We start from the raw sequence: 23393 nt of genomic DNA, 5'->3' as shown, positions 1-23393 counted from the left end.
TTGAGATCTTAGCATTCAAAAATAAAGCTTTCTGAGTAGTATCCCCTTCTTCTTCTACCTTCCCTTCCATGGTCTCCAATACAGACCCATTTTCATGATTGCTTTACTGTAGGACATGGGAAATGCATCTGTGGAGACTGTGCCTGCAACCCTGATTGGACTGGAACGTATTGCAACTGTACAACTCGGACAGACACCTGCATGTCCAGCAATGGGCTGATGTGCAGTGGGCAAGGCCGTGGATATTGCGTCTGTGGGAAATGTGTCTGTACTCAGCCTGGCTCTTACGGAGATACCTGTGAGAAGTGCCCAACCTGTCCTGATGCCTGCACCATCAAAAAGTAAGTGCCAAATTCTGATTTGGTTTCATGAGAAAGAAACCAGTTCTTAGGGTTTGAGCCTTAGGACTTACCAATTACTCATAATCCTAGGTAATGGTACCTGCATTCCTCAGGAAAGAAATTGATTTTTATTCAGGCCCAAAAGCCGACTACTCCTGACCTAATTTCAAGATTAGTTCTCTGAACTAAATTTCAAAAACACTTTGGAACGTTGGACTTCTAACCATATTATCATGGTGCCCTCAAAAGCAAAGAACACTAAGGAGGCTGCCTGTGATATTGTCTATAGAAGAAGAGGGCCCCAAGGGTTGCCATATATGAAACAAAGATTAAATTTGGCACAGGTTTGTTCTCAAATAGTGCCAAACTTTCAGGTGCATTATATTCTAGCTGTTATGCTGCTTTTCTCTAATACCAGGGTCTGAAATTCAGGATATTTAGAAGTACTAAAGGTTTGGGTTTTCAGACTCAATAAGCGCACAATATAGTCAAACCTTCCTCATTTTTTTTTCCACGCTGACATTTCAAACTCAGGAAGGGAGAGATCCAATGGCAGTGATATAACTGATAATGATACATAGCCAGCAAAATTCCTTGAAATTCAAATGATCATATGTGCAATAGTTATAAACATACAAGTCCTAAATATTCTGCATTGTCCAATGCAGGGGTCTCCAACATTTGCAACTTTAAGCCTGGAGGATTTCAACTCCCAGAATCCACCAGCCAGCTTTGCTCACTGGGGAATTCTGGGAGTTGAAGTCCTCCAGGCTTAAAGTTGCAAAGGTTGAAGACCCCTGGTCTGATGAAATGTGTTACAAACCTGTTTCTTATTTCAGTGTATGTGCTGCTGAAGGGAGCATAGAAAACTTCTTTCTGATCATTTTGTAATGATTCTTTTCAGAATCAGGGATTCTGAACCACCCTCCCATTACTAATATCAGTATTTAATAAAATCAAGTACCTTCCTAGGATAACCATTATAAGTTAAAATAATGGCAGTCGATAAATGTCTTTGAAGATTGCACCTGATTTTCAAGAATATACTGTATTGACACATGGAATCTGTAGGATCTTGCTGCTTTTATCCAAATGTGGAAAGCAATGTTGCACAATTAGGCTGCAAGTCAAAACTTTTTATACATAGGTGCAACCATGTGTGCGAAAAAAGCAGGCTTTGCACAGCAATGACGCAATACTGCCTTCATTCTGTACCTCTTGCTCTTCCTGTTAATGTGGCAATAGTGAGCTGTGGGTTAAATGCATAATAAGTAATGATTAGTTGTGGAGACTTTAAACTTTTTAAACTGTTCGGCTAAAAGATTGGTAAATTGGTAGTATGAGGGCCTGGAATGAAGCTCTCTGCCTATACTTGACAGGCCAACGGGAATAAAGCCTGTAGAGTCATCATCCCTCAGATCTTTTTTAAACAATGACTGTTATTTCCAAATCAGTGGGGATCTGGCCATGCTTGTGAATGTCAATATTTGTGAACAGCAGGAACAAATTGGAGTGCACTTTCTGAATTGTTTTTTATCTGCTCAAATCGGGTTAGATCGTATCCCAGGAATCTTCCAAAGTCTTAACAATCTTAATCAAATTCCTAGCCTGTGATGACATTATTAATGGCCACTCAGGTAAATTGTCTAAATCCCATTCATAACATTCATAAACCAGTATCTCCTCCTTGTAAAATTAACTGAAATGTCTTTCTCGGGTTTCTGGTAAAATATTTTAATTGTTTGTTAATTTGATATTACATTTTTTGCTGTCTATCTCACTGCAAAATGACTATATAACAGTAAAATTGTCTGTATCATCCATAACTCATTTTCTACAGTGCTGGGAACTTTGTCTGACTTGTCTGACAAAGTTCTGTGCCAATTGTCTTTCATAGTATTTCTTTCCTAGCAGTGAAGCAACTTCTTAAATAGTTTTTTGCTTTACTTAGGAAGATTCTGAGCAGGTAGTACATTATTCTTGTTTTTTCCCCCACATGCATAACAGCTATGAGAACCACGTTTTCTTGGCAAAAAATAAAGGAAAAAAATCCGAAAAGGGGGCAAATCTGAAAGAATCAAAATTTTAAACTGTTTATAATTGTGCTTTATGAAGGAAAATTCTAGAACGAAAACAAGAAAAAATATACAAAAATGCATATTCTAATAAAAATATATAAACTCAGACAGTATAGGTAAATTTATTTTTAAAAGACAATTCAATTTCCATATTTTTCACATGAATGTGAAATAATGTGCACTGTGGTACCAATTCTACAGTACAAGTTAAATGACCAAAATAAAGCACAAAGGTATTTTTTTTTGGAGGGGTTGTAAGGTCACTATAATTACAGCTGGCAAAAAGCTTTGGGGGGGGGGCTTTTCTATTTTTGCTTCAATACATTTAGTGTTGAACCCACAATTTAGAGTAAGCTAATGTGGACTAACGATGTTAGGTTAAATAGGTTAAACACTGTGTTTTTGTAATCCTTACACTGTCATATGGAAACAGGAAGTTCTGCTGAAAGCAAAAAAATGATATGAAGTGCTGGAAATGTCCTGCAATAATAATATAATCTGCAATTACTTTGTCCACATGGAGGACAACTGTCTCTTTCTGCTGGAAAAAAAAAGTGATAAAAGATTTCACTATTAATCTGAGTCCCATGGTTCAAACTGTATAGTTTCTAAAGGGATCACTGTCTGAGAAAAACAGTGGTGTCTCCCCCCTCCCTCCCTCTCTCTCTTATAGCTACCCATCTTATAACCAACTCTGGATGGTTTCCAATCAAAAATACAATGATCTGTATTTCTTCTGTTTATATCCCTCATATCCCTATTGTCTCTCTCTACAAAGCTGTACAGAGTTCAAATTATTGTTTATATTTCCCATTTTCTATTTGTACTCCATCAGAGTCTTTACTGTTCAGGTCACTTTTTCTACTTGCTTATTTCTGGCTAGTTTACTTTTATTCTTGGGCTTCTTGGTTTCTGTTTATTCTGTTTAAACAATCTGTTTATTCTGCCTGCTCATTCTGTGGCTGGGACTATCAAGCTCTAAAATATAAGTCCCCTCCCTTCCAGGGTTCTGCTGCTGGACTGTCCTGATGCTAGTGGAGGGGCTAGGAAGAGGCGAGCAGTGGCAGCCTATCTCTCCTCAATCAATAATTTTGTTACTTTTATTGACCAAAGCGTGGGTCGGGGGGTTGTTTGCATAAATAAAATCATTATCAGGAATAAAAATCTCTCACTATAACGCTGCTTCTTGTGTGATAAGTTACCACCTTTCCTGGTGGTAACTATAAGATCCTGGTACATCTCTAGATTGGGTGTTTAAATTAAGAAAGTTTAAATCTGTATGTTACATGTGTGAGCTGTAACTTAAACAGAAACGGGCTTGATTGCTGGTCAAGTGGCTGCAGCAGTGCTTCAGTAGGCACACTAGTAACCTGCAGCTCTTGTCATCTTGGTTAGGATTGTCTCTTAGGCTTTATTGTCCCTTGCATGCAGATCTGTTCTCCAAGTAATCCATTGGTGCCTCCAGTGCCTTACTACCACACCTACTGCCCTTCCATAAGACTTGAGCTGACAGCCAAATTGTGTGAGAAATGGGGTCTGATCACATCATTCTTACTGTGGGTTTTCCCATCCCTTAATTATGCCTGCTGAATCAGAATCATTATCTTGTGAGCACTTGTAGGCATGTATTCATTTTTTTAATATGTCTGTTTATCCTCTGGATGAATCTGAATGCTCATTATTTTCTGTTCTGTTTCCTGTTCCATGTCTATCTGCCCTATGTCATGTTCCCCACTGGATTGCATTGGACTATTATCTGCTCTTTTTAATCGATAGGAAACAGTATCCTGCATGCTGATTCACAGCTGTAATAATCACTGGGTGCTGAATGTTGTCACTTGTTTATTTCTTTTCTTGTTTGTACAATTTTTTTAGAATGATTTTGTTGCAGTTACAACTGTAGTCAGCATAGGTTTTATTGCCTCTACTCATGAAGATTTTGTATTATTGTTCCTGTTCAAAGTGGGAAAGAATTTTAAGAGTGGATCAGAGGTTTTTCATCATCTGTTTCTTCTGCTTCTTCTTTCCTCTCCCTTTTCTGCTTAGGTTTCTATTTATATGAACTTGAGGCTGACTGTAGCCCATGTCTTAACTGAACCTGATAACATATCACTTCCTGTTCCATATGTCATCTCCACTAGGTTCATACTTCAATAGAAGAAAGTATATAGTCATTTGTTTCCTCAGGAAACATACGATTTCAATGGTAGAGCAGGACATTTAAAAGTCCATACAACTCTTTAATAGACTCTATGGGAAGCCAAGTTATTTCTCTCAGATTACTATGGTAAATTTGGCATCATAGAAGACGGGCAAGTCCATACATGCAGTCTTCAGACACAATCATAAAGGACTTATGACCTCACTTCATTGGCCACAATGATTAAGCAAATCATTCACAGTTATTAAGTGAGGCATCCTATAAACATGGCTTATGCCTTTCGGCCTGCTTCTCCATTGACTCTGCTAGTCAGAAGCCATCTGTCAAGAGTGCAAATGGTATTCACAGCACATCCTTAGAGGTCCTCCAATAGTCCAAAAACCAGTTATAAAATTATTTTTTAAGCACCATTCTAACTTTGTAGGATTACTAAAGAGGGAATGTGTTAAATGAATATGTACACCTGTTTGTTAATGAAAATTTATTATGCCATTTGCCCCGAATAAATACCTGAACGTTAACTATCTGTAGTTTGATGCTGTTCAAGTGCAGCATCTAGACTTATTTTATTCTGAAATTTGCATGCTCATTTCAGGAACATGAATTGTCATCTTTGAGTACCAGAAGAAACAATGAAGGAATAACTCTTTTCATTCTTTACTGCTAACCTTTTTTATTCCCAACTAGATTTCCCTAATCCAGATTCATTATATATATTTTCATTATATTTGCTATAATTCTCATTCTCTTATAATTTATCCTCCCATATGTTTTTTTCCATAAGCTCATCTATTTTGTTACTGGTATTTATGGGTTGGGGGAAAAGTGAGATAACAATGTCAGTAAATAGAGTTAAGCCAAAAAGGCTGAGCTTAACCAATGGATATTGTTTTCCTTGTTGGTCTTCATTCTTCAGTAATGATGGCTTTTCACCATCCCAGTCCATCAGTGCAAATTGTTCAAGAATAAAAAAAAGTTGCAACTCACTTGTCAATCTAAATGAAACATTTCCTCAGTTCAAAGGGGTTCTTAGCTTTCCGTGCTATAATCCTTTTTTGAACTTGGTAGCCATTCTCTTTGTGGGTATTATATTTCGCTTCTTCATTTCAATACACTGCTTCTCTCCCAGGTTTTGTAATGATAAAACTAAATAGATGGTACCTCACCCAAAAAAAAAAAAAGCACTAAAATGAGGCAAGTAAGTCAAGTACAGCAGGAACAGTACTGTATTTTAATTACTGTAACTATTGCATTGGATATCACAATTTTTCAGATGGGTTACTTTCAATGATTTGAACCAAGAGCCTAGGATTCATGGAACAACAACAGCAGCAACAACAACAATTTGGGCTATATATATGGTGCACATTTAGAAATAATAACTTAACTGTACTATAGCTATATCTAACCATACTGAGAAAGACGGAAATTGTGGTTACTGCTATGCAAATGCTATTGAGATGTAATACACAGATTTCTTATGTTCTTTCAAAATGCTCTTTAACCAGATTTGATTAGGTAGCCCTTCAAATAGAGTGCATCCTCAATAAAATAAAATGTATGCCCCATCTAGTCATATGCAACCAAGAAACTATTGGGTAACAGAGTAAGACATCATAGGGCTGTGAGAGCAGGAGGAGACCTAGACTAGAGAGAAGACATTAAATTCTTGGTTTTATAGGGATGGGACATGGCGGCAATAATCACTATTGCTCCCTGTTCTCCTTGCTCATGACTCTTTCTTCTGCACAGGGAATGTGTGGAATGCAAGAAGTTTGAGAGAGGAATCCTGATAGAACAAAACACCTGCAACCGCAATTGCCGAGATGAGATTGAGTTGGTGCAGGAACTTGGTATGTAAAGACTATGGCAGGTTTTTTAAAAAAAAAAAAACTATTGTTGTTTTCTTCTAAATTTTTTTCCTCCTCCTCCTCCTCCCTTTTCTGACTTAGAAACTTTCCAGATGATTCAGTTGCTAAGTTAAGGGAAGGCACTCATACCATAGAGATCATTTAGGTCTCCAATGACAAAGCCAAGGTTAGGCTGTGAATATTGCCTGCTTGAGATATAGGGAGTCCTCCCTCGATATAGGGAGTCCACAATCATTTGTTTACAACTGTGCAAAATTACAATGAGGCTGAAAAAAATGAGTTACAACCTGTCTTTGAACTTACAACTGACACAGCGTCCCCATGGTCACACGATCACAATTCAGGTACTTGGCAAGTGGCATGTATTTATGGGGTTGCGGTGTCGCAAGGTCCCACGATTGCCATTTTTGACTTTCTCAGCTAGCTTCCCACAAGCAAAGTCAATGGAAGGAGGGGAGCCAGATTTGCTTAACAACCAAATTATTAGTGACAAAAAGGTGTTGTAAAATCAGGCATGGTCACATGAGGACTCACTTAAAAAATCACATTGCTTAACAATGGAAGTTTTCCTCGGTTGTGGTTGTATGTTGAGGCCTGCCTATGGTGTTGAACACAGTTTCAGTAACATCATCCTAAACAATAAACCATGCCTATTCAGGGCTTCTGCCTGATGAAGATTATATCTATATTTATCTGTATATCTACACACACACACACACACACACACACACACACACAGAGAGAGAGAGAGAGAGAGAGAGAGAGAGAGAGAGAGAGAGAGAGAGAGAGAGAGAGAATTAGACGTGTGTGTTTCCAAATTATAGGATATTAGACTTTTGGTCCTTGCAATCTGGATTGGAAGCAGTTAATCTCACAGTATTCATCATTATAGAAAATTAAGGTTTTAACACAAGAATTCAAGCAAGAATTTTAAAGGAGACAGCTATAAAAAGACAAACTATCTCAGCAGAGCTCTGTTTCCCTTTGCTTTTTTACATAATAGGGAAGAAGGTTTGTAATATTAGAAAACTCTCCCCTGCATATCTTCCTTTCTTCATAATTAAAGAAAAATAGAACAGTGATATCACATTCCTCCTATAGATGTTAAATTCCATCAGAAATAATGATTTTTTAAAAAAATTAAATAAAGGATCTTGTAGCATTTTATCTTTGGACTTCGTAGCTAGTTTAAGAGTCACTATTCCATCAGTTCCCACCTCCAGAACCTATCTAGAAAGATAAAATAATATATAGTACCAGAGATTACTGAAAACCGAGCTGACGCCACAGGAGTTATTTAAAATATATATATTTATATTTATAAAGCTGCCTTTCTCAAAATTTGTGGCTCTGGGTGACATACAAAAGATACTTCTTTTTTTTTAAAAAAGAATAAATATAGTGATAGCCTACCCCAAACCAACAAAATCAAAAACATAAGCCCCTAATTGAGGCCAACAATAAAAATATGCATACACATTACAGAACAGTTTCATCTATCCTCCTGGCCCAAACGCACAGGAGAGCCAGGTCTTTACAGCAATGCCGAAAGCCAAAAGGCTCAGGACTATTAGAACCCTGGGTGAAGCTCATTTCAAAGATCAGGTGCCACAGCAAGAGAAGGCATGCCTCCTAGGTCAGAGCGGGAACCAGAACATGCCAACCTTGCACAGCCTCATGAGATGGACAGAGTTGACTGGGAGAGATGGCTCCCCAATTTATTTATTTATTTGATTGATTATTAGGTTGCCCAACTCTGAAAGCAACTTTATCTGGATAATGCCTGGAATAGATGTTGGTGAAGCATCCAAAATGGCTTCAAAGGTGTTTCCCACTCCCTCCCTCCCTAGCGATAAATTGGTCACTTAAGTAAGGTCACCAGCCAGTAATATGTGAAAACAATAAGGATGAAGGCATATTTAGTTTCACTGTTTCCACTGCCATGAAACAATCAATAAAGGCTTTTCTCTGTGCTCAGTTGAATTCACACTCCATGGGCATGGGAGGAGGGGGGATGTACTTTCAGTCTTGCAAGATTCTGTTAATATAGCTTTACAATAAAATATAATTAGCTCATCTGCCTGTGTTTCCTGTCTGGTCTGCCCCTCAAAGCTGACAGTGGCTGATGCCAAAACTAGGTGGGTGAATACCCCAACTCCCCATGCCCAACAAACAAATCTTGGTGGAACATATCAGCTTTGCTGCCTTCCATGATTAAGTTGTGAATAGGCTTTATTACAGGCTATCTTGGCAATAAAGAGCAGCAGCCAGAAACCAGAACCACCTAAAATCCAATGACTGAATACTAGGGCAGTACGTAGGAAGCTGGAAATGGAACTGGCACCCATCCAAATACATTTGTTGTTATCTTCCAACAAAAGGTTATTCATTAAGACAACTCCAGCAGTCCATGCTAGAATCCAGCCTGAAACCAACTGGTAATGGATCCAGATAAATGGTCTAGTCAGTCTACAATAAAATATCTGAGAAGCCTACTAAAAATAAAATAGTACAAATTAGCTGATAAAGATTAAAATAAAAGGAGGCTGTTTCAAGAAGTAAATTTACAGGCAATTTAACTGCCTGTTGGAAGCAGTCAATGAGTCCCCTTCAGTTACATGTAATTAGTCAGGAAAGGTTTTAAAAGTCAGGAATTAAGCTACAGTGCTGCAGCAATCAAGAATAAAATAACCCCACAAAGAATGAAATGTTTATATTCTGGACATATTCCTGGATTAAATAAATAATGGTGTAAGATATTGCTTATGGCAGATATGCATGAATTTTTCTTCTTCAGATATATCACTGCCCCCTTATTGAAAGTTTTTTTTTTAATAATGTCTTACTCTATCTACCCAGAGTGAGACCAGAATTATTGAGAAAACGCTGTTAAAAATATTACTGTATAAGGATGAAAGGATGTTGGTGAAGTATCCAAAATTATTGTTGCTGGAAAGTAGACTATATAATGAATATGATTTCCTGAGAATTTTGCTCTACTCTTAACTTCTTTCATTTTTAGTCTGCTTTTTGGAAAACCAGAAATCTATCATAGCTTTGCAGAACAGAAGAAGACATTCAGGCTGATCCTATTAAGTCAGCTTCATATTTTGCAGCAAAACTGGAACTTTGATGTTAGTACCAATCATGTCGACTATTCCAATAGCACCTAGGAATACATTTGGATTTAATTGGCCTATAGGTGAAGCATCCTAATGGGCCCATCATTTTGGGAGAAGTGAATGATGGCTGAAGATCTGCAACTTGAGAAGGGGTTTAAAAGAAATTCTTCTATATTTTCACACTTCTTTTGAGAATAGCAGATACAAAATATGATGTACCACATAGATCAATGATAATGGACACATGTCTGGCAAAACAGTCTTTACGTACATAGATGGTGAGATGTATCAGAGTCACCCTGTTCCTTTAACACCCCTAGTGACATATCTAGATCTAAATGCTAACAATTTCTTGAATAGTGTCAGGAAACTAAATGTTCTTTCCTTTGTCCTCTTCTGCAGGAGACAAGGGGAAAGATGCTGTGAATTGCACATACAAGGATGAGACTGACTGTGTAGTGTACTTCCAATATTACGAGGACTCCAGTGGCAAATCTATCCTCTATGTTATTGAGGAACCAGGTGAGGGCCAAGGGCCACTAAAATAAGTCTTCATTTTGGATGACCAGTTGATACTTTGCAGGATGAGAAATTCCAGAACTCAGCGTGGTATTCCATATTAATTTGAAATTATGAGAGGGGTGATTATAATGACAAGTGAGGTCCTTAAATTCATGCTTAGAGGTACTATATTTGAGAACAATATATGGCTATGAAAAAACCCAGATTCCAACTGAGACATGGGATGAAATACCTTGGTTTTCAGTATATTAAATACCTTTAAAACTAATTATGGACATAACTGTACAAGCTCAACGTGAATACAAAAACCAAAAGTGGTTCATATTATAATAAGATAAGAGCTAGTTGACATCCTACCTTCCTTTTTCCAGCCCCAACTTTCACCATGCCCATCCCCATTTTCACTGGAGCAGGGACTTCAGAGATTTTTAGAGATGGGGAAAAAAGGCATCTAAAGATTGGCAGTTATTTCTTTATAAAATGAGTTTTCTCCCACCTTTTTCCTTCAAAAGCAGGGGAGGAAAGATCCTTCCTATCTCATTAGAAATTAGTAAACTCACGATTTTCCATTCAGATTACTTTTTTTGATACATAATCATGTGAAAACAATATAGAAATGGTTTCTGGATTAACATATGCAGAACAAAAGGATTAGAAGGACACATATCCAATCATCATTAATAGGGACCAATCAATTCAGAAAGAGATCATTGCTAGAAATTTTTGGAAGGTCCTGTTTCCCCTTAGCCTAGGACAGCACAGTAGATCAATGACAGTAAGGCAAACTCATTCCCCAACCTGAACTCATATTGGGGGGAAAAAATCAGAATTATCAAATGCTTTAAACAAAATTTACCTAAGCGGTATGTCTGATTTCAATAATTCTTAAAGATGGCAGGATTCTGTATTTTTAATTCAACATTATTTTAGTTCAACATGAATATAGTTCTGACCAGTGGTGAGATTCAAGTAATTTAACAACCGGTTCTCTGCCCTAATGATTTCTTCCAACAACCTGTTTGCCAAACTGCTCAGAAACTTAACAACCGGTTCTCCTGAAGTGGTGCGAACTGGCTGAATCCTATCACTGGTTCTGACTAAAGAGCAGTGATTCAGTCTGGCAACTTTCAGTTCAGAATTAAAAATATCATCCGTCATTCATGGATGGAAATATTTTTTTAAGCCAGCTGCTGGATTTGTCTGCTTTGATATTTGACTTATGACTAAATGCGAGTCCTGTCTCTGCTTGCTGAGAGATGAGCAAAGAGGACCACAGACACTGACTCTGCCATAAACTCCAATAAGACAAAATCTCTTTCTGCGTGCTTGTGAGCATGAAGGGGACACTAGAAACCTTCAAAGAGTGTGTTCTAAACCCAAAGAGGGTGATAAAGCTCTCATTAGTTGCCAAAAGCATGCAATAAATGATATACCCTCACCACAGGGTATTAACTTGGCCGATGACTCAGACTGCACTTAGAAGGTTGACAACGATGGAGTCTCAGGCAGCTTTTGAAGGAGCTTAGCCAGACCTCCTTGGACAGCAATTTGAATCCAGCTAATACCTCATGGGGAAACCACAAAAGCTGCCACGCTTCCTATCATAGCCTGGGACCTTTAAACCCTCTCTCTTCCCCTTAAGTAAATGTTAAAAAGAATGAGGTAGTTAGGAGGGTTGGATATTTCAGAAACTAGAAAAATTTCTGGAAATGAAATGATGGAAAAAAATTGAATTGTCAAAACTTGTTTGATAGGATGCAAACTGTTGGGACCAGCAACCTTCCTGGGTCATTGAAAGTAAATGATTTCCCTAATTCCGCTTTAAATTCTTGCAGGAAGTATGTGCTGCTGTCATCTTGGACATCTTTTGTTGTTATTGACTTTGCTGTCAGAAAGAGTTTTCTAATTACAAAATAGGATGTTTTCTCCAACTATGTTTAGAGGATCAGATCAAAGATATACTTTCTTTTTGCCAAACTACCCCCTTTAGGCTGAAGAGCAGATAGCTTTAGAATAACATTTTGTAAAAAAGATGTTAGAACTGAATAATTGTGCAACTATTTGAAAGCCACTGATGGGTTATTTTATTTTATTTTATTTATTTATTTATTTGCCAAACACAACAGTATATATAAGTATAAGCATGAAATAACCATACGAATTGGATACAATCAAAGGGAACATTAGGACAGGAACGGTAGGCATGCTGGTACTCTTATGCACGCCCCTTACAGATCTCTTAGGAATGGGGTGAGGTCAATAATAGATAGTCTTTGGTTAAAGCTTTGAGGATTTTGGGAATTTTGGGAAGAGACCACAGATGCACAAATGCTTCTCTGCGGGAGGGGGTCTTTCCCGCGGCCTTGAAAGAGGCGGTGGTGAGACCCCTCCTCAAGAAGCCTTCCCTGGACCCAGCTGTTTTAGGGAACTACCGGCCAGTCTCCAATCTTCGCTTCACGGCGAAGGTTGTAGAGAGTGTGGTGGCATGTCAGCTACCCCAGTACCTGGATGAAGCTGTCTATCTAGACCCGTTCCAGTCCGGCTTCCGGCCCGGATACAGCACTGAGACAGCTTTGGTCGCACTGGTGGATGATCTCTGGAGGGCCAGGGATATGGGTTACTCCTCTGCCCTGGTCCTATTAGACCTCTCAGTGGCTTTTGATACCATCGACCATGGTATCCTGCTGCGCCGGTTGGAGGGGTTGGGAGTGGGAGGCACCGTTTATCAGTGGTTCTCCTCCTACCTCTCTGACCGGACACAGACGGTGTTGACAGGGGGGCAGAGATCGACTCCAAGGTGCCTCATGTGTGGGGTGCCGCAGGGGTCGATTCTCTCACCCCTCCTGTTCAACATCTATATGAAGCCGCTGGGTGAGATCATCAGTGGCTTTGGGGTGAGATACCAACTGTACGCTGATGATACTCAGCTGTACTTTTCCACCCCGGGCCACCCCAGTGAAGCTGTCGAAGTGCTGTCCCGGTGTCTGGAAGCCGTACGGGTCTGGATGGGGAGGAACAGGCTCAAACTTAATCCCTCCAAGACGGAGTGGCTGTGGATGCCGGCACCTCGGTACAGTCAGCTGCAGATGCGGCTGTCTGTCGGGGGTGAATCATTGGCCCGATGGAGAAGGTACGCAACTTGGGCGTGCTCCTGGACGGTCGGTTGTCCTTTGAAGACCATTTGGCGACCGTCTCCAGGAGAGCTTTTATCAGATTCGCCTGATCCGCCAGTTGCGCCCTTCCTGGACCGGGATGCCTTATGCACAGTCACTCATGCTCGTTACCTCTCGCCTGGACTACTGCAATGCTCTCTACATGGGGCTCCCTTGAAGAGCACCCGGAGACTTCAGCTAGTTCAGAACGCTGCGCTGGGTTATTGAGGGAGCGGTTCGAGCTCCCACATAACACCTATCCCGCGCAGACTGCACTGGCTACCTGTTGTTTTCCGGGTGCGCTTCAAGGTATTGGTTACCACCTTTAAAGCGCCCATGGCTTAGGACCGGCTATCTACGGGACCGCCTACTGCCGGTCTCTATCTCCCATCGTCCGCACGCTCCCACAGAGAGGGACTCTCAGGGTGCCATCAGCCAAACAGTGTCGACTGGCGGCCCCAGGGGAGGGCCTTCTGTGGGGCTCACCCTGTGGAACGAACTTCCCTCGGACTTGACAATTACCTGACCTTAGGACCTTTCGCCGCGAACTTAAAACTTATTTATTTCGTATGGCTGGACTAGCCTGATTTTTATCTTTATTTGATGGGTTTTTAAAGTTTTGTGATTTTATGGGGGAGTATGTTATTTTAACATTTGGGCATTTAAATTAGTTTTTTAAGGGATGTTTTTAATTATTGTGTGTATTTGTATTTTATCTGCCTGTTCACCGCCCTGAGTCCTTCGAGAGAAGGGCAGTATACAAATTAAAATATTATTATTATTATTATTATTATTATTATTATTATTATTATTATTATTATTATTATTATTATTATTATTATTATTATTATTATTATTAGATGATTTTAAGAGTTATACTCAGGTCATGCTGAAGGCAGTATAGTTCTAAATTTTCTAAACCCAGGAGTTCAAGTCTGGTGGCATAAGGTATTTTGTTGTGATCAGAGGAGTGGAGAATTCTTCTTGTAAAATATTTCTGGACAAGCTCAATTGCATTAATGTCTGAAATGAAATTTTCAATTGCATTAATGTCTGAAATTAATGTCTGAAATGAGGTGTGGATTCCAGACAGGTGAGCTGTATTCGAGAACTGGTCTAACAAACGTTTTGTATGCTCTGGTTAGTAGTGTAATCTTTCTGGAGAAGAGAAGCTATGCAGGATTAAGTTTACAACTCTTAAAGCCTTTTTGGTGATGTAGTTGCAGTGGGCTTTGGCACTTAGATTGTTTGATATGAAAACTCCAAGGTCTTTGACAGGGTGAAGGTCATCTACAAGGTAATGTCCATCAAGCTTGTATTTAGTGTTCTGATTCTTTTTTCCAATGTGTAAGACAGAGCATTTGCTGGTTGAGATTTGGAGTTTCCAATTTTTTGACCATTCCGACACAAAGTCAAGGTCTTTTTGAAGGATAGCCGCATTGTTGGTAGTGTTAAATAGTTTAACATCATCAGCGAAGAGAACACAATTATTTATAATATGGTCACAGAGGTCATTAATGTATAATATGAAGAGTGTTGGTCCTAGAACGCTGCCTTGGGGGACACCACTATTGACAGGAGCAGGATTTGATAGGGCACTGCCTATTTTGACCACTAGTTGCCTAGTTGCCTAGTGGTCAAACAGGAATGCTGTTATCCAATTATGGAGGAGTCCGGAGATGCCATAGGATTTTAGTTTTTGAAGAAGTTTCTCATGTACCACTGAGTCAAAAGCTTTACAGAAGTCTATGTAAATTGCATCTATTGCTTTGCCGTGATCAAGATTTGTAGTCCATATGTTTTTGCAATGAAGAAGTTGTAAATTACAGGATAATATTTTTCTGAAACCAAATTGTTTATTGGAGAGTAGGTTGTTTGTTTCAAAGTGGAGGGTGATGGATTGGTTGATGATTGATTCCATTACTTTGCAGATGACACAGCATAAAGAAATTGATCTGTAATTTTCAACTAAGCTGGGGTCTCCTTTTTTGAAGACTGGGATGACCGTGGCTAGTGATCATATTTGGGAAGGGAGCTGGTCCTGAAAGATTTTTCAAAGATTATGCTTAGGGGTTTTGCTATAACAGTGGAAAACTTTTTTAAGAAGTATGCACATAGTCCATCAGGTCCAATAGATAGAGATGGTTGCAGTCTGCGAAGGGCCTTTTCAACATTATCTTCTGTGAAATCTATTTGTGTTACATCATTGTAATCGTTGTTGGTATGACTGGGGAATTTGAGGTATGAGCCATTACTGTTAACAAAGACTGAGCCGAATAATGTGTTAAAGAGATTTGCTTTAACTGTTTCAGCATTACATTCTTTACCATTAGATCCTTTTAGAAGTGGGATGGATCTCGAGTCTTTAAATTTGTTGTTTACAAAATTATAGAAAGCGCGATTGGATTTTGTGTGCAGAAGGTCCTCTTCTTGTTTGATGTGGTATTTGGTGCATTCGATCTTTATTTGGTGGCATATATTTTTGTAGCCGTTTCTGAAGTTGGTTACATAGCCAGTTTTGTTTTTTCGCCAGAGGGATATTTTTTTTTGGATTGGAGCTTTTTTATTGAAATAGGTAATTTGTTTTTCCTGACTTTGGTGGTGGTTTGTGGTACGCATAGTTTAATGACTCTATTGACTTAAGTAGGAAAACGCTATAGTGGTCTTCAGCAGTGATACAGTTAGAGAATAGATTTTGCCAGTCAAGAGATGAGAGGTCAGTGTTTATAAGATCATAGTTGGCTTTTTTGAAATTGTAGTTTGGTATACCATTATTATGGAGATTATTGTAAGGGCGTATATTGAGATAAAAGTCTATCATGCTGTGGTCACTGTTGGAAAAGGGTTCTTTTATTTGTAGTCCATAAATTGAGTTTGTGTTGTTGCAGAAGATGAGGTCAAGGCAGTTGTTGAGTCTTATATTGTTAGTTACTGGTTGATCAATACCTAGATTTGTAACAGCATTATACAGGGTAGTATGGATGGGTTCAGTTGTACATTTGTTTGTTATCCAATTAATAAGAGGTAGGTTGAGGTCACCCAGGAAGATGAGAGGATAAGGGCAAGAGGCAGCCCATATTAGTAGTGTGGTTAACATATACGCATGTGCAATGTCGTAATCAGGGGCTCTGTAGCATAGCAAGAAGTGAAGTGTGATGTTAAGGGACAGTTCACAGACAATAGTTTGTGGAAGAACGAGTTTATGTGCAACTTGAATATTTTTTAGATTCAGTGACTTTTTGTAAAAGATAGCTGTTCTACCTCCTCTGTGGGTTTCGCGATCAGACCGGAAAACATGATATTCTCTGTCTGAAATGATGGAGTCTGGGAGGGATGAGTTCAGCCATGTTTCGCATACAAATATAATGTCGAATGTACCACTATTTAACAAGAGGAGAAATTCAGGCATTTTGTTTACAATGCTTCTTGCATTTATCAGTTTGCATTTAAGTTCTATAGTGGTTGGTATAGAGCAAATAAGAGGCGTGCATACCTAGTTTTGGATGACGGCTGGTTGAAAGTTCTGTACAACGAATGGTTGGATGTTTTGGGTGATGGGGGTTGGGCGTTGGGCAATTGATTCTAGATTTTTCTTTTAATGCAGCACGGTAGTCAATGTATAAGTTGGATTTGCCTTTGTCTTGCCGTTGTTTGAGTTCTGTGTGGAGTTTGCGGGAGTGAATCCATTGCAGAAATGATAGATCAGGCCATGATCTAAGTTTGCTGTGGATGGGGTTGGTTCTGGCAATTGAGTTTATAGTATAAATGAACTTTTGTTTGCTGGTCTCATTTATGCAGATGATTCTATATTTATTCCTATTAGCCACCACTTAGCATGAAGGAAGGTCTAACATGTAAACTGAACGTGAAATTCTAAACAAAGAGATTTTATAAATGGTTCATTCTTGCTACAAAACATCCATCTTACCCATCGTAACAATTATGTGCCAGGTATTCATAGCACAGAATTAGAGAACAAGCACTCCAAAAGTTGCTTGCAGAATAAGTCTTCTAATAGTTTCTGACTAGTTATATGCTCATAAATCCAACAGTAATCTTTGACTGCTACTCCTTAGTCGGGATTTCCTTTGGCACAGCAGCTTGATCAAATGAATAGATGTATATCTTTTGGTGAACTAAAGTTAAGAATATAATGGTCAGTGGGGTGATTTATAGCTTTGCAATTCTGTTTTATGATACAACTGTTTTCTACAGATTGTCCCAAGGGACCTGATGTCTTGGTAGTTCTCCTTTCCGTAACTGGAGCCATCTTGCTTATTGGCTTGGCTGCTTTACTCATCTGGAAACTGCTTATTACCATCCATGACAGACGAGAATTTGCCAAATTTGAAGAAGAGCGTGCCAGGGCTAGATGGGACACGGTAAGGAATATTAGAAGAGTGTAAGGAGACAGAGAGCAAATATTTTGCTTCATCCTAAGTGGAGGGTAGGTTGCAATGATTTATTGTTTTAGTTCCCTGACATAGCAACCTATCGTTGATTCTGAATCATCCATAAATATGTTTTATTGTACCTTGAGGTTGTATTGTTAGCATTCTCTCAATAGTGTGTTGTTGAAAAATAACCTGAATGTCATTGCATCAGGATTTTCTGCCTTCTCCTTTGCTTTATTTGTTAATGGTTGTACAGAAGTGATTATGAAAACACACACACATACTATGGAGCAATACCTCTCTTTTTTTTACATCTTTCTAGGAGATATACAATTTCACCATGGACCTATATGCCTGTTGCAACTTCTTAAATAATTCTGGAGTTATGACTTTTGAGAGCACCAAGAATCACCTCACCCTGTTAAAGAATTTTAAGTTACTAGGATGACTTGGCAATTGTTAAATCAGTTGCCAAGTATATATTTTTCACCATGTATCTGTTTTATCTTTTAGGCCAACAATCCCCTGTACAAAGGAGCTACCTCCACCTTTACCAACATCACATACCGTGGGAATTCGTGAGATTACAGTCTTCCAAGGTTTTCTCCACTCATGTTTACGGAACTGTCTCTGTTACGGGTGTGAGAGATTTTTTTTAAACAAACAAACAAACAAAACAGCCATTGCTCAAGAGCCTTCACTGTTCTGCTGTCACAAGAAAGTATCTGCACTGTGATTCTTTCAAGACTTTCTTTTTTACCTCAGCTTGCCCAAGGCTACGGCCTGGACTCGTATACTGAAGAAGAAAGCAGGACTTGCTCTTCAGTATAAACAGCACTGCATAAATCCAGGGTTAAGAGAAGATTCTATCTGAACAAAATCAGGGGTCATGATTATTGAGCTTTATAATCTAACTCATATGTGAATTAGTGAAATTTGGGGTAGAGGAGCTTCATGATATCTAAGTCCATTGCAAGCTGAACCCAAAGTCCCTCATCCGGGCAAAATTTCCAAGGGTTCAGCTAGTTGCTTGTGCTGTTGCTACTGCCCTTTTCATTTACCTTTCCAAAATACAAGACACTGGATGGATTGGCCAAGGGAACAGTGTGCTGAAAGTCCTTCATTACACTTTGCACACTGCTATCTAACATAGAACATGCAAGGAAGCAGGATTTCCTTCAGAAATCCTTGCTCCTAATAAACATAGCTTAGGGGAAGGGAGTGTAGCAGGGGTGTCAAACTGGATTTCTTTGAGGGCCAGATCAGCATTGTAGTTCTCCTCCATGTGCCGGCAGGGGGAGGGGGGAGATAGGATGGACTCCTCCTGCAGCACCCTGACAGCCAAAACAGGGGGCAGGGGGCACAGGACTGGCCCGCAATGCCTCTGACAGCCAAAACAGGGGGCAGGGGGGGGCTGAAACTGGCCCCCGGTGCCCCATTTTGGCTGCCACAGGCATCAAGATCTGGTCTTTTGCTATTTCCAGGCCAGCCCCATGGGCCAGATTTTGACACCCCTAGACTACAGGAGTTCATTATGAGGCTTAGGAACCTATCCAGTTCTATTTTGCTGTCAATGCAATTGCAAACCTGAACTTCCAAATGAATTCAGAAATAAGGCATGTTCTTAAAGAAAAATATATTTTCAAATCCAATGTTTTACATATTACATCAGAGTTTCAATATTGTTAGACTATTCTTTTTGTTATACTTATCCCAAGACTATGATATAATAAATTCCTTGCTTTTAATTTTTAGAAGGAAAGAGTTCCTAGTGTTTATAGATTATTTGCTTTTTCTAATGAAAAAAAAAAGCACTCTGTATTAATCCATTTTGTATGCTTACTTCACATATTTCTAGGTCTCTTGTTCAGATTATATCCCTCCTAGATAATATTTCACATAACATTAGTATCCTGGTAGGTTCACACATGATAAGTTCTAATGTAGAATTTTTCTTATTGGCTTAGCATCATGTAGAAATTAATTCACTGTATTGATATTGTATATAAACTGGGCTACTGTAATTTAGTCTTTTCTATAGAAATAGCACTGGATAGGGAGTTGCACTAGATGATGCCCAAAGGGCCTTTTACGTCTTACAGCCTATGATTCCAGTCAACAAACTGTAATTTTAAAATGTGTGGACATCAACACCTAAGTGCATGAATATATAACTACTTGATCTTCATGGGGGAGGTTTGGGAAGAAAATGTAGCTCAGGCACAGAACAATGCTTTACAACTAGAGATCCCATATTTAATCACCAGCATGTCAGTCTAGAAATCTGTTGTCCAACAAGACTGAGTCCTTTGCTGCCTACAAGTACAATACAAGGTAGCTACATTAATTCATATCATGTATCATGTAAATCCAGAAATCTCTTCATCAGTATTGCAAGAGAATTTGCAATTACTGCAGGTTCAAGCCCCACCAGGCCCAAGGTTGACTCAGCCTTCCATCCTTTATAAGGTAGGTAAAATGAGGACCCAGATTGTTGGGGGCAATAAGTTGACTTTGTATATAATATACAAATGGATGAAGACTATTGCTTAACACAGTGTAAGCCGCCCTGAGTCTTCGGAGAAGGGCGGGATATAAATTCAAATTTAAAAAAAAAAGTATCGTAAGTGACATATTATGTAGGATTTGCCACTTGCTTAACAATGCTTCACCCAAAGAATTGGGATAGGTACTCCTCAGGTCCTGCTTTTCACTCAGGGAATCAATACTCACCTAGGTGAGTGTCCTAGATGACCAGAAAATTCTCCCTCAAGTTTTCTGAAGCAGAGGCGACTTGCTGAAACAACCTGGCTAAATTCTTGGGGTCTTTCGTATGATAGAGTCTCTAACATAGGTAAAGCATGGAAGATATTTGGTAGGATGAAATACTGTCATACCTGACTTTCAACAGGTCTTTTCATCTTGCAGCTCTTTCCATCTAGAGACTCACGGCCATATTAAAACTTGGGAGCAGAATAATATAAATGTGCCTTTCCTTTCTCTTTTGTTTTCTGCAACTGCATTAGCGCCTCTGCTGCTCTAATACTTCCTATAAATATACGTAGCATCTATGGATCTCTCTGGCTGAAGAGTAGCACCTTTCCATGAGAAATAGCTGCTTCTGTAATTAAGAAAATGAGATTTAATTCTCCTATTAATAAGTGTTGAAAACAAATTTGTTACTAAAAATACTAGGAAGATTTTTCTCTGGAATGGTGATTTGCACTGAACCAACTTTGAGGTATCTTTTATGATTTCCCAGTCGTTCTAGTTCCCTTATCCCAAAGTCAATGTATTCTCATTTTCAAAGTTGTGAAATCCTAACTGTGTTTGTTCCAAAAAAAAAAAAAGGAAAGGAGAGCGGCCAAGAAGTGAGGCTGCTTTTTCCTGAACTGAGATCAAAATGAAGGGCAAGAATTATTTTGCGTAATGTTGGTTAAAAGTAAGGCCAATGTGGTCATTTGTATAAGTAAGAGAGTGCCTGTGGCACACATAAATAAAGAGTTTCTATTCACTAATTTATTTGTCATGTCTAATTAATCTTTCTCAGTTTTATTTTTATTGTATTTGCTTTACTGTAAAATGATAGAAGTTCTCTTTTAGTTCAGTTAAAATATAAAAACTGTATAAATCATAGGGGGAAATTATTTAAATACAAACACCAACACAGAGAATAGCATAGCGCTTTCAAGATGAAATCATCATTAATAGCAGCAGTCATTTATTTATTTCTAAAGTTCCTAGTGGTGTCATCACCAAAAAGCCCCCCCCCCTTTATGGGTAACCATTCAAGAGGAGATTGAATGATTGTCTCTGCTGAACATTTCAGAGTCAAAGTAGAATAATAGCTGAGGAGATGTTCCTTTGAGTGACCTGTGCTCAAGTTATTTGTGTGTCATAGACTGAATGCATATTTTAAATTAGGCTTGGAACTGGTCCAATAGCCTGTGCAGATGTCAAAATGTTGGCCTAATATTATTGGATTGGCAAAACCCAATGGTCTATCTGTCTATTGTGAACTGCGGAATTTTCCAAATCATTTTCCAAAGGACCTATTTGTCTAATTCATTACAGTAATCCAGCTGGGAGATTATCAGTAAAGGAACATAGAGCTGACTTTGAGGATGGAGTGAGAACCATGGGGGTTGTGCAGTAGAGAGTGAGCTGTTAAGGAGGGACTGAAGGAAGCGTGAGAAACGAACTCTAAATATGCCTTGATCTTGTTTACTATAAAAATGTGACACAGAAAAAATTGAGCAGCTTTCAAGATTCTCGCATACTTTACAATAACAAGGCATCATTTCTGGAATCCCTGTGATCTGGTCTACTTCGAAGTGCAGACATCAATTTTGGGGAAAAAAATTCATTTTCTTCATATTCTATCTTGCACTAACAATAACAAAAATCAGGATTGGATTAGTTTGTCTCTCAGGTTTCCTTCTACCTCTGGATTTGTTCAAGCATATGTTAACAACTTACACCTCCACCTCCCCGTGCCTTCTCCATCCCCAAATAGCACTCTCCCACAGATGAAATACAACCACCATCCAGAAGCCAGACGACATTGGTACCACCAGCTGCTGCGCCCCCTCCAATCCCCACACAAAGCAAACTGACACATGCTATGAACACATGACAAGACCTCAGACTCGAAGCCAGACCAGAGCCCAGGGTGCTGCATCACAGCCATCTGCTCAGGACATTACATCACAAAACTCAAGAGGTCACAACACCAAAGCTCAGGACGTTACAACACAACCAACCACCCAGGATGTTACAGCACAAGACTCAGGAGGTCACATTACCAGAACTCAGGACATTTCCACACAACCCATTATTCAGGTCATTACAACACAGAAGACTAATGGGCACACAAGTAGGACCACACCCACCCAGGATGCTACAAAACAGCTGACTAATCTGCAAACATCCATTCCACCTACCAATCAAAATGCAACCACCCAGCCAACCAACCCACTTACAGCAACAAAGTCAACGCTCCCCACCTCCCCACCAATATTTATAGAGAGATGGCAGCTCCAACCACAATTTGCTCACAGAAGCACGAAGCCGTAGCACCAGTCTGAAGATGACGAGTGAGACCTCGTTGAAACATTGCCAGGATACTCTCAACCTTACATGGGAAAAGATCCGAAAATGCCAAGGCCTACCTACCTTCCTGCATAAATACATACATATGTGTGTGTGTGTGTGTGTGTGTGTGTGTGTGTGTGTGTATGTATATGTGTGTGTGTGTGTGTATTTTCTGAGGTTTTCGCGGGTGTTTATATGTAGGTCTTTGGTTATTCGGGTTTTCTCTCACGTAAAATTGGAAGTGTCTTGGCGACGTTTCGACAAAGTCTCACGTCATCTTCAGGCTTCAGCTTCGTGCTTCTGGGAGCAATGTGTGATTGCAGCTATTTCTTCCTTTTTAACTGCTAGTGGGGGTTTGAACTGATTGGGTGGGAGCTTGGCTGTGCTCTGATTGGATAGGGTTTTTTTGTGCTCTGATTGGATGGGGGTGTGTCCTGTTTGGGTGGGGGCTTGGTTGTGTTCAGATTAGTCTGAGTTGCAGGGGGATTTGAGCTGGTGAGCTGCATTGCTGTTGTTAGGCTTCGTGTTTGTGGTCGTGCTACATCTTCATAGTGGGTGTCAGTCTGCTGCATGTATGGATTGGAGGGGTTTGAAATGGCTAATGTTGCAGCTGCGGTCTGGCTTCTGGTCCTTGGTCGTGCTTCATGATCAGTGTGGG

General features: G+C 39.3%; 1 protein-coding gene across 3 annotated transcripts in view; it reads left to right on the top strand.

The window, feature by feature from the left end:
- Positions 1 to 21153, top strand: part of ITGB3 (integrin subunit beta 3) — a 91855-nt gene extending 70702 nt beyond the window's left edge. For all 3 annotated transcript variants that reach the window (XM_058182089.1, XM_058182088.1, XM_058182087.1), the window contains 5 exons: positions 113 to 341; positions 6333 to 6433; positions 9976 to 10095; positions 17463 to 17629; positions 18155 to 21153. In XM_058182089.1, the coding sequence (XP_058038072.1) occupies positions 113 to 341; positions 6333 to 6433; positions 9976 to 10095; positions 17463 to 17629; positions 18155 to 18223 (686 nt within the window). In that variant the 3' untranslated portion in view covers positions 18224 to 21153. The remainder of the gene's footprint in view (positions 1 to 112; positions 342 to 6332; positions 6434 to 9975; positions 10096 to 17462; positions 17630 to 18154) is intronic.
- The last annotated feature ends 2240 nt before the right edge of the window (positions 21154 to 23393 follow it).

Source organism: Ahaetulla prasina, chromosome 4, assembly GCF_028640845.1.
Source record: "Ahaetulla prasina isolate Xishuangbanna chromosome 4, ASM2864084v1, whole genome shotgun sequence".
Lineage (NCBI taxonomy): Eukaryota > Metazoa > Chordata > Lepidosauria > Squamata > Colubridae > Ahaetulla > Ahaetulla prasina.
Note: the sequence above shows the minus strand (reverse complement) of the source record. Positions and strands in the feature narration are given on the sequence as shown.